The sequence below is a fragment of the Watersipora subatra genome, chromosome 3 (assembly GCF_963576615.1).
Source record: "Watersipora subatra chromosome 3, tzWatSuba1.1, whole genome shotgun sequence".
In the NCBI taxonomy this organism is placed as follows: domain Eukaryota; kingdom Metazoa; phylum Bryozoa; class Gymnolaemata; order Cheilostomatida; family Watersiporidae; genus Watersipora; species Watersipora subatra.
This window is the reverse complement of record NC_088710.1, coordinates 59343403-59355800: the sequence shown is the minus strand read 5'-3', so window position 1 is coordinate 59355800 and position 12398 is coordinate 59343403. Positions and strand designations below refer to the sequence as shown.

At 38.3% G+C, this 12398-nt stretch overlaps 1 protein-coding gene across 1 annotated transcript in view; it reads left to right on the top strand.

The window, feature by feature from the left end:
- Positions 1–12398, top strand: part of LOC137390801 (dynein axonemal heavy chain 8-like) — a 93653-nt gene that overhangs the window by 37779 nt on the left and 43476 nt on the right. Inside the window, exons 57-65 of the mRNA XM_068077118.1 lie at positions 386–562; positions 5273–5487; positions 5599–5732; positions 6517–6711; positions 6838–6971; positions 7410–7602; positions 7687–7830; positions 10652–10791; positions 11323–11566. Of these exons, the coding sequence (XP_067933219.1) occupies positions 386–562; positions 5273–5487; positions 5599–5732; positions 6517–6711; positions 6838–6971; positions 7410–7602; positions 7687–7830; positions 10652–10791; positions 11323–11566 (1576 nt within the window). The remainder of the gene's footprint in view (positions 1–385; positions 563–5272; positions 5488–5598; positions 5733–6516; positions 6712–6837; positions 6972–7409; positions 7603–7686; positions 7831–10651; positions 10792–11322; positions 11567–12398) is intronic.

Genomic DNA, 12398 nt, shown 5'->3' with positions numbered 1-12398 from the left:
ACTTTATTATTGGCCTGTTTCTGTGTGTATCATATGCAAATGAGCTGTGACTTATGATCATAGACTGCTCGCGTTGGCTCTGCTCTAATGTATATAGTCTAGAAGGTTTTCTTGTAAATTTGGATGTTTAGATGACAAGATATAGCCTGTGTCACCTTTGAGGAGTCACACGGTTGGTATTGCATATGCGCTTGGCCACAGTGCATGCTGTACTATCTGTACTGTACGACACGCTAGTTATATAGTATTGTTTCAAGTTACCCATACACCTTTGGTCAGTCACTCATCACATCGTAGCAGCTATGCATCTGTCTTTTAATTATGTATTGAGAGTGCCTAAAGGAGTTCCATCCAAATACATGCAATGCTGTTGTTGTTTATACAGGATCCTGACAGGATGTGTGTAAAGCCATCATGGTCAGAGTCGCTCAAGCTAATGAGTGGAGGTGGCTTCCTCTCTAGTCTGTTAAACTTTCCAAAAGACATAATCAATGGAGAGTTGGTTGAGCTCATACAACCCTACCTTGATGCTGACGACTACAACTACGATAACGCTAAAAAGGCTAGTTTGTAGAATTGTCTTGTCATGCACAAATGGCTTATCATTTGTGGGTTAAAGATAGCTCTGATATCAGTTGATTAAAATAATTACCTAATTAAAATAATTACCCTAGGACACTTATATTTCGCTAGTATTTAGTTTCGTGAGTAGCACACAGAGTAAAATTTCGCTGCAACTTAATTTCGCGGCTCTGATAAGTGCGAAAATATAGTGATGTGAAAATAAATGCAGCGGAAAAAACAGATTACATTCCTCAGGTCCAGTTCGCTAATAAGAAAAAAATTCAATTTGCGACTAGTTCGTATTTGTAAACCACAAGTTGAAATGTGTGGGTGAGATCGACAATTCAATTTGATCACTTGCTGCCATTTGTTTCTTAGACTATCAATGACGCCTAGGTCCCTCCCGCCGTGACTTTCACACTCGAATCCCAAGAAGAAGAAAATAAATAGGTAACAACCAACTTCACAACCAAAACTGTATAACCCTTACGCTGCCATAAACACATTTATGCGTTTTCTAGGGGCCACTGCTATAAACGCATTTTTGGACTTTTTCGGCAATTGCGTGGTAACATGATTTTATTATTTGTTGACCACATAACCCACGGTCTTTAAGAATTTTATGAAATTGACTGTGTTGTCCGTAGATATCTCTATAAAATCAGCCTAAAACAACGAAGCAATTTTAAACTTTTGTTTGAGAATTTCTAATCTAAAAACGAACATTTTTCTGTGAGTTCATTAACTACCCTGCGCGAGTCATAAAACAGGTAATTAGTTGTTGGTGGCATAATAGCCAATTTAGATTTTCGTGATTATACAGATAATTAAAGTAGAATTTGAAAAAATACTGTATACATATCATGAAGCAATATCGGCAATTTCGGTAAAATGGCTGGCGCTAGGCTGGTTTCGAATTTGTACATGGTTGGCAGTGAAAGAGATAATGTGGTTGGACCTGATGAGGGTCGATATTGTTTTTGGTTGGTAATAAAATTCATTACTACAATAATTATTCTTCAATTTTACGACTTCACCTACCAGACTTTCATTCTCATCAGTTACAAATTCGGTGACTAAACTGATATTGCTTTGCCATGCTGCTCAGTTGGTGTATTAGCTATAATGAGTTTACCAGAAATTTCCCATTTATCCTAACCACAGACGAAAATTGCCTGCATTTCTAATATGACGATTTTATTGTGGATATTAATAAACAAAAATATTTAACTTCGCGTTTTCGCTCGTTCGTTATGATAGTTTAGTTTCGCTCATGAAATTTTCGCGAGAGGATGACACCACGAAAACGCGAAAGTTAGATGCCGCGAATACATAAGTGTCTTAGGGTATATACATTTGCAAGCGGGAAAGCAATTACTGAAGGCTTCAGTGCTTTGTTGAACTAGTGACGGTGATTACTACTGAGTTACGCTAGCTCTTGTAGTTCCCATCTATGCAAGCCAATTTATCAACCCAGATAGCTGTTATGTAAAACGCGCTACCTAAAAAGCATTAGGGTAAGTACATTTGCATAAGCTTGAAAGTTTACTATGACATTGCAGGCCATTCTCTATGAATAATTAGTTCATCAGGTTTACTTTGGACAACAAATGACTTAAAGGTTGACTTGCAACAAAATTCACATTACAGTTATTTGATATGAAAAGATTCACCATGTCTTACTCTGTTGTGTTATACGTGTAGGTGCAAAATATGCGGGAATTTGATTACAAGCTTTTAAAAGCTCAAAAACGAACAGTTAATCGCAGCCACACAAGACCGCCGTAATTTGGATTCCCTATCCAAAATGGCTCAAATGTGACGTAGCTGTGTTAGATGGTTTCTGTTTACACTTTCATGCAACCTTATTCGTCGAAATATTTCACAAATATACTTTTTGCATTCAATAAAACCAAGTCTATTGTTCTTACGCGTCTGTTTTATCGTCATTGTAATGCTGTCACTTTTAGCACTGATATCTTATAACTTACCATAAAAATTCATTTAATTTTTTAACCTTACCTCGAAGGAGTACATATCATTGTCTGATAATCATGACGAGCCTGTTGGTCACCTGTGATAATCGAAAAGTGCTGCAAAAATTATTTTTGAATTATTGGGTTACACGATCCGATTACGACTTACTGATTAGACCAGACCGAAACAAAACTGTAAAGTAGCGAGCATCTATATTTGATACGGGGTCTTCGGTAAAACCCGAAGTGTCTGTCTTATACTAGTGCTACGATAAGTTTATATTGAGCTTTTTATTGCCCTTTCAATTCACGGTAGAACATCACGTGACAAGACGATAACCAAATTTCATGGCTACGTCAGAGAAATAAAGAGATTCCAATCTACGGCGGCTTTTCGTTTTTGAGCTTTTAAGAGCTTGTAATCACATTTCCACGTATTTGGCACCTACAATACAACAGAGTAAGACATGGTGAATATTTTGATACCAAATAACTGTAATGTGAATTTTGTTGCAAGTCAACCTTTAACAAATGCGGTTTACCTTGCTTAACAAACTAACCTGATGAGTCCGTAGTTATGCTCATTTACAGTATGTGTTCTCACATTAAGTCTGCTTAGAGTAGAGGCTGTTATACTGGACACATTCCCAGTAAGTACATGTTGACAGTAGGACTAGTTGAAGCACTCACAATAAATAAGCCCACCGTAGTCACACTTGAAGATGATAATACACAAAATGTTAGATTTTGGCAGAAAGTATTTTTTTATCATTTGCGATGGTTTTTTAATTTTTATGTTTGAGGTGATCTGCCAGGATGTTTCAAGATTAAAATCAGTAAAACTTGCTCTTGATTAAAACTTTCAGAAAAAGAATATGTGCCATCAAATGAAGCTAGCTGATATTGGCTAGTGATATCGGCTAGTGATATCGGCTAGTGATATCGGCTAGTGATATCGGCTAGTGATATCGGCTAGTGATATCGGCTAGTGATATCGGCTAGTGATATCGGCTAGTGATATCGGCTAGTGGTATCGACTAGTGGTATCGACTAGTGATATCGGCTAGTGATATCGGCTAGTGATATCGGTTAGTGATATCGACTAGTGATATCGACTAGTGATATCGGCTAGTGATATCGGCTAGCTAATATCGGCTAGTGATATCGGCCAGTGATATCGGCTAGTTATATCGGCTAGTGATATCGGCTAGTGATATCGACTAGTGATATCGACTAGTGATATCGGCTAGTGATATCGGCTAGTGATATCGGCTAGCTGATATCGGCTAGCTGATATCGGCTAGTGATATCGGCTAGTGATATCGGCTAGTGATATCGGCTAGTGGTATCGACTAGTGATATCGACTAGTGATATCGGCTAGTGATATCGGCTAGCTGATATCGGCTAGCTGATATCGGCTAGTGATATCGGCTAGTGATATCGGCTAGTGGTATCGACTAGTGATATCGGCTAGTGATATCGACTAGTGATATCGGTTAGTGATATCGGTTAGTGATATCGACTAGTGATATCGGCTAGTGATATCGGCTAGTGATATCGGCTAGCTAATATCGGCTAGCTGATATCGGCTAGCTGATATCGGCTAGTGATATCGGCTAGTTATATCGGCTAGTGATATCGGCTAGTGATATCGGCTAGTGATATCGGCTAGTGATATCGGCTAGTGATATCGGCTAGTGGTATCGGCTAGTGATATCGGCTAGTGATATCGACTAGTGATATCGGCTAGTGTTATCGGCTAGTGATATCGGCTAGCTGATATCGGCTAGTGATATCGGCTAGTGATATCGACTAGTGGTATCGACTAGTGATATCGGCTAGTGATATCGGCTAGTGACATTGGCTATTGCGTTCAAGCTGCAGCATTGCGCAACTTTTGCTTGATCTGAGTGTTTTAACCACGATCAAGTTTTATCGATTTTAATTATGAACCATCCTGACAGTTAGACCACCTCAAACATTAAAAACAATCGCAAATAATAAAAATACTGATACTTTCTAGTAAAATATACTAAAATTTAGTGTAAGCTCATCGTTTAGAAGGAGGTTTACTGCAATTATGCTAACAGCAGACAAAAAGTACACTCAAATGAATGCTGGCAGCTGGTATAGCGATAATAAGCAATTGAATTAACTAGACATTCTACTCTCTATAAGTGAATACATATGCATATGTTACTAGAGACATGGATTCCAAATGCTAGACTCCATGTAGGTGTGTGGGGATGTGGCTGGATTAGCCTTGTAACTCCTTATGACTGTTCATGTAGGTGTGTGGGGATGTGGCTGGATTAGCCTTGTAGCTCCTTATGACTGTTCATGTAGGTGTGTGGGGATGTGGCTGGATTAGCCTTGTAACTCCTTATGACTGTCCATGTAGGTGTATGGGGATGTGGCTGGATTAGCCTTGTAACTCCTTATGACTGTTCATGTAGGTGTGTGGGGATGTGGCTGGATTAGCCTCATGACTCCTTATGACTGTCCATGTAGGTGTGTGGGGATGTGGCTGGATTAGCCTCATGACTCCTTATGACTGCCCATGTAAGTGTGCGGGGATGTGGCTGGATTTGCCTCATGACTCCTTATGACTGTCCATGTAGGTGTGTGGGGATGTGGCTGGATTAGCCTCATAACTCCTTATGACTGTCCATGTAGGTGTGTGGGGATGTGGCTAGATTAGCCTCGTAACTCCTTATGACTGTTCATGTAGGTGTGTGGGGATGTGGCTGGATTAGCCTCGTGGACTAAGGCTATGGCATTCTTTTATCAAATAAACAAAGATGTACTGCCGCTCAAAGCCAACCTCGTGGTGCAAGAGGCCAAGTTAGGCGCAGCGCAGACAGAGCTCGATGTAGCGCAGTCTACTCTGGATGATAAACAGAAAGAGCTGGATGTTGTTCAGGCTGTCTATGACAAAGCTATGGGGTTTGCTTGGCTAATTTCTTCTTATATTCATGCATCACAAGTTCTTCAAATTCATAAATTTGCTTAGTGAATTGGTTGAAATACAATTTGCTCATGATTGATACATTACAGAGAAAAACAGACCCTTTTAGACGACGCTGAAGCCTGCAAACGGAAAATGCATGCTGCATCCACCCTTATCAACGGCTTGGCTGGGGAGCGTGTTCGGTGGACAGCGCAGAGCAAGGAATTCAAGGCACAAATAGGTGTGTTGCTATATCTTGGTGTTCAGATATATGCTTGGATGACTCTACATTGTATGCTGCTATTGTGTTAGCTGCGCGAAGTTGAACCTTAGCATGAGATCTAGTCAATGTGTTTATATTCACCTTGGAAAGCCTGTGCCATACATCTACCACTCAGGGAACTGACTTCTCTAGCATGCATAGTTTATAGCTTGTTCCAAATTCTTTTGCCTTATTATGAAAGTCCTGGAAATGAAATGGGTCAAAGTTGAAATTGATTGTGGTTGAGTATACCACAAGGTTTTACAGACGACGAGCTTTCAGATGGTGGATTATGCCTAAAATAGCATGGTAGATGATTAAGAGGGCTTCTAGCTGGAATTCATTGATTCCTTATTTCTGGTCCTCATCTATGTGATCTAGTCACCATATCGTGTCTGTGTGTTGTTCTAGTCCAAAATATCGGTAAAGTTCGACAGCTGCAAACTTCCCGATATTCCGCGAATACAGCTGCAACCTGTATCCGCATTGCTTCATCGATGCTATCGGTCCCCGATGCACATATCAATGATGAACGCCGAAAGGACAACACCGACATACGGCGATATAGTGTAAACCAGGCTTTAGACATGGCATCCCTCAAGATTATCCTTGTCTCCTGCTTTAAAATATGCTTGATTGCTGTTGCTTAGAGCCCAGGTTAAATAAACCAAGTCCTCAATCTTTCAACCAACATCTCTTAAGCTCATGTGTGGTTTTGGTTTGGCTATTCCCAATCCAGTGTAATTGTGGCTTATTTTTTCAGAACGACTGATAGGGGATGTACTTATGCTCACTGGCTTTCTCTCATATGCCGGGCCATTCAACCAGGAGTTCAGATCAAAGCTTGTAAAGAACTGGAAGAAGGAGTTGGCTGACAGGAAGGTCCCCTATTCATCTGACTTGCATATAACCAACACACTAGTTGATCAGCCCACTATTGTTGAATGGAACTTGCAAGGTAGAGTGTGTTTTATGAGCAAAATACCACCCGTTGACAACAGAATATAATTCTTTGTTATATAATGTGAGTTTATGGACGGGTAGGTCTATGCTCGCACAAGAGAAGATAACTCATATATTGCAGGCTTACCAAATGATGAGCTGTCCATTGAAAACGGAGTTATCTGCACTCGGGCTTCTAGGTACCCTCTCCTTATAGATCCGCAGACACAAGGCAAAACTTGGATAAAGAATAGAGAGAAAAGTAACAAACTTCAGGTGAGATCTGCTCAGTAGTCTTTTCTGTTTAGCAGGTCCCTGTCGCTTCTTCTCTTAGCTTCTGTTTGAGTTGTCAGAATTGCAATGAGTATTATTCGGTGGCTTTGTAAGTTTACATAATCTTACATTTATAATAGCTGTTACAAGGTTGCTAGATCTGGTAGTTATACTTTGTACATACTTGCCTGCTAGATAAAGAGGTGCTTCGATGATTACTCATTCATTTGCTGACTTAACATTCATTCATTTGACTTGCAGTGTTATTCTTTCTCGCAGTTTTTCAAGTTGCCCATAATTGAAAAGCACTCATATTTGTGTTTATCTACAGCGCATTCTGTAGCAACAGCTTACAATCTTCCTACTTCACCAACATTCCAACATTCCAGCATTTCTTTGCATCTCTTTTGCACTTTTTCAAGTATATTTTTTGCAATTCAGGTTTCCTCTTTAAATCACAAGTACTTCCGGAATCACTTGGAAGACTGCTTGTCATTGGCACGGCCATTATTAATAGAAGATGTGGGTGAGGAGATCGACCCTGCTTTAGATAACGTACTTGAGAAGAACTTCATCAAGTCTGGTACAACATTGAAGGTGAAGATCGGCGACAAGGAATGCGATTTTGAAAAGGGTAGGTTGGCTAGTTCTGTTGTTATTTTAGTTAAAGCAATATTTTATCAACTTTCTTACTGCCATGCTCGCACTTGTGTTTCAGGCTTCTATCTATACATCACAACCAAGCTTCCTAACCCGTCCTACACTCCTGAAGTGTCTGCAAGGACTTCCATAATAGACTTTACAGTGACCATGAAAGGCTTGGAGGATCAGCTGTTGGGCAGAGTAATACTAACTGAAAAAAGTAAGCAGATATTCATAATGTAGAAAGTGTACAGCTATGTGTCAGTTTCTGTATGTCTCTGTCTTGTCTGTATGTCATCTGTGCTACAAGTTTATGTTATTTGAATTTAACGAAAAATTTATATAGGTGAATAAATAAACAATATTGAAAACATTAGAGATCCTACTTTTAGAATCAGCTGTATCAAAAAGAGGAGGGAGTGGACAACTCTGTTAGAATATGCGTAGTAATTAGCAATTCAAACGCTTCTGGTTATGGAAGCTAAACCTGCTTTTCATGAACAGCTTTTGGCTCTAAACCCTTAATTATTTTCATTATACAACAATAATCATCCGCAGTATGTTACCATTTTGAGATAGCAAAAGCAGAAATGTACAAGTGAGAGTGAACTAACCAAGGTTTCTTTGCACTTAACAACAATATTGTAAACTTTATTTGTGGTTAACCTAAAGATCACAAGCAGCTTCCTGAGAATTAAAATGTGTTGCAGTTTCGTGATATACGCATTCGATTATAAATTTTATTGATGTAAATCTATTAAGATGCTCTTTAAAATGAATCTTCAGTGTGCATGGCCAAAAGATGGTGTAAAAGTAACTTGCATGAATGGATACAACTCGCAGTGCTTGGTTTATTCTCCTGGCAACCATTTAGTGTATGGCCCATTGTGAGCAACTTCCTTTTTTAAGATCACCAATCAACTTTGTAAGCTAGTTGAATGGCATAAAGTTGTGTATTATTTTTAAGCCACCCATATAGAGGCTATCAGCTAACCGAGTTAATTATATTTTAATTCTTACACCAGACACTGAAGTGTTCAAATTTGTTGCCACAAAAATATTTTTTCTTCAACTCCGCTGCACTTTCATTGCTAGAATAAATGGGTCTCAGGACATGATAAATTGATAGTTGTTTTTACTGGAAGTACTTCCAAGTGTGGTCTTTTAGATTTTCTACTGCATTAATATTCAAATACTACTTCATCTTACAGGCTTAACTAATATAACATTACTATTCCCCTCACTTGAAAGTTTGCTGAAAGCTTCCTAGATATGTTTGGTTGATGGTGGCTGTTGTACAAGACTTTGAAGTTTAAAGTAAATGTAGAACAGGAGTTCGGTAAATCATATATGTATATGATTAGCTGTGCTACCCGGCGTTGCCCGGGTAATAAAAAAGTCTTTGGATAGAAAATTGATTTGTATTTAACATATAACCACATTTCCTGTTCTAACTTTCAAACTACATATCATGAGGAAAAAGTTTTGTGCAGGACAACTAAATTAAAAATAAATTAAACAAATGTAAAGGTTTTCAAACCACTGTAAATTTAAAATTTCATAACTTTCAGCGATGTATATCTTTTAATAACGTACAGTGGAACCTCGGCTCTCGAACATAATCCGTTCCAGAAGGTTATTTGAAAACCGAGTTGTTCGAGATCCGAAACAATTTTTGTTTGTCATAACAAACAAGTTTATGACAAACAAGTGTTTGTCATAAACTAGTGCTACGATAAGTTTTATATTGAGATTTTTATTGGCCTTTCAATTCACTTGAGAACATCACGTGACAAAATGATAACCAAACTGTAATGAATACGTCAGAGAAATAAAGAGATTCTAATCTACGGCGGCTTTTAGTTTTTGAGCTTTTAAGAGCTTGTAATCACCTTTCCACATATTTGGCACCTACAACACAACAGAGTAAGACATGGTGAATCTTTTGATACCAAATAACTGTAATGGGAATTTTGTTGCAAGTCAATCTTTAAGATACAATGACAAAACTTGCAGAAATTGATAATGAGACAGCAAAAAATGCAACAGATTAGTTACATCAAAAATCAAAGGAAAAAGAAAATATAAACAGCAATGGCACATTTGCTTCACATCTTTGAATCAGAATCCTCCTCCAAAACAATTTAGGGTAACTCGACTGGAGGGTTATCTCCCTAGCAAATCTCTTCGGTAAATCTCTTCGTCCCAGATGGTGCTTCCCTTTTTGTAAAGAATTTATGAAGCGTAAATTGCTTCTCCATTTGTTAATGAATGTTTCCATGCTGTTTCTGGAGCTGTTCCAATTCCAATGCGCATGCTTCGGTTTGATCGAGAACCGAATCTATGTTAGAGATCCAAGACAAACAAATTTCAAAATCTTTGGTTGAAGACCGAGTTGGTCAAGAACCGAAATGTCCATGAGTTGAGGTTCTACTGTATATAATTAGTACACAGACCGCCAAATTTTAAGTTGAAGATCAATTATTGGTGATTTATCGTGGGGCCGAATGAATTAGCTCTAACGAAAAAAGACGAATAAGCATCGCGTTGCCCATACTTAGGTCCCAAAATATTTCTGAACAGAAGCATCGTAACTCATGGACGCAAGGCTAAAATAATTAGCATGCGCATGGCGTATGCGATATATGAAAACGGAAGTGATCAATATGCTGTTGTAGCTCAGTGGTAAAGCGTCTGGATAACAAACTTATCAATGCATCCACCGGGAGTTCAAATCTATCAGAATGCGGAATTTCAATATCAAGATTTTAATAGATATAGCCGGAATGCAGACAGGCATACGACATAAAACATACTTTGAGAAATATATATATAGATATAAGATATAATCACTATGATGCAGTTCACATAATTGCAGAGCCATTAATAACCATTCCTAGACATTTGTAGGAAATAATAGTGTGAGATATGCATTCACTTTAACCGTTTGTTTTTTGCACATACCATTTGCCATCATACCACAAATGCCATTTGCCATTTTTGCTCATACACAAATTTGATAAGAGAAAATATACCATCAGGTGAGTTGGAACAGGAAAGAACTAAGCTGATGGAAGATGTTACATCAAACAAGCGTAAGATGCAAGAGCTGGAAGATAACCTCCTTTATAAGCTAACCAGTACCCAAGGTTCTCTTGTTGAGGACGAGTCTCTTATTCAAGTAAGATGCAAGTTCCACTATATACATTGACTTGACTGTATGGTACTAACAGATAGCACGAGAAACTAGTGGGTGTTGGCTGATTGTCACTAGGCGTTGACTCAGTAGTTGATAGCATAAACTAGTGGGTATGTTTTACTGTCACCAGGTGTTGACTCAGTAGTTGATAGTATAAACTATTGGGTATGTCTCACTTCACCAGGTGTTGACTCAGTAGTTGATAGTATAAACTAGTGGGTATGTCTCACTGTCACCAGGTGTTGACTCAGTAGTTGATAGTATAAACTAGTGGGTATGTCTCACTGTCCCCAGGTGTTGACTCAGTAGTTGATAGTATAAACTATTGGGTATGTCTCACTTCACCAGGTGTTGACTCAGTAGTTGATAGTATAAACTAGTGGGTATGTCTCACTGTCACCAGGTGTTGACTCAGTAGTTGATAGTATAAGCTGGTGGGTATGTTTTACTGTCACCAGGTGTTGACTCAGTAGTTGATAGTATAAACTATTAGGTATGTTTTATTGTCACCAGGTGTTGGCGGTCACCAAAACAACTGCTGCTCAGGTTAGTGAGAAGCTTTTAATTGCTGCCGATACTGAAGTGAAGATAAACCTTGCTAGGGAAGAGTACAGGCTGGTGGCTACTCGTGGCAGTATTCTTTACTTTCTCATAACTGAGATGTCGATGGTCAACTCGATGTATCAGACCTCCCTCAAGCAGTTTTTAGGGATATTCGACATGAGTATGGAGCAGTCTCCTAAGTCTCCCATACAAGGTAGCTCATCAAAACCATATCACAAATGTAGTTCTGTTGCAAGTAGTGATTTAAGTTGATGGGGTTTCACACTAATTTAACCTTTCTAAAGTGTCTAGGCACTAGTAAACATCAATCAACTGAGCTTAAGGGTGCCACCATAACTGACATAGTTATCAAATGCATATACAGTCAAACATGGATAACTCGAACTTCACGGGACCGAGCGAAAGTGTTCGAATTATCAGAGCATTCAAGTTATCAGAGCACTGTCACAAGTCCATGTATTTACTTATTTATTAGTAGATACATGTACATATACAAACTATAATATAAATCAAAAGCACAAATGGCTTGTTTTGAATTAAATGCTTCAAATGTAAAGTTTAAAACGTTTTTATCAAAAAGTATAGAGATTTTTCTATCACTTGAGATTGGTTTGTTGTTTGAGGTGATGTTATTGCCAGGACGTTTTTTAGATTGACATTGGCAAAACTTGATCGTTGTTGAAATGCTCAAAAGAAAAGACATCAGTACATATACAAACTATAATATAAATCAAAAGCACAAATGGCTTGTTTCAAATTAAATGCTTCTAATGTAAAGTTTAAAACGTTTTTATCAAAAAGTATAGAGATTTTTTTATCACTTGAGATTGGTTTGTTGTTTGAGGTGATGTTACTGCCAGGACGTTTTTCAGATTGACATTGACAAAACTTGATCGTTGTTGAAATGCTCAAAAGAAAAGACATCTTTTTCTTTTGAGCGTTTCACCCACGATCAATTTTGCCGATTTTTCTTGAAGTTTATGCAAAGATTACCTCACTTTACCTCGCTTCCGAAGGGCGATTGC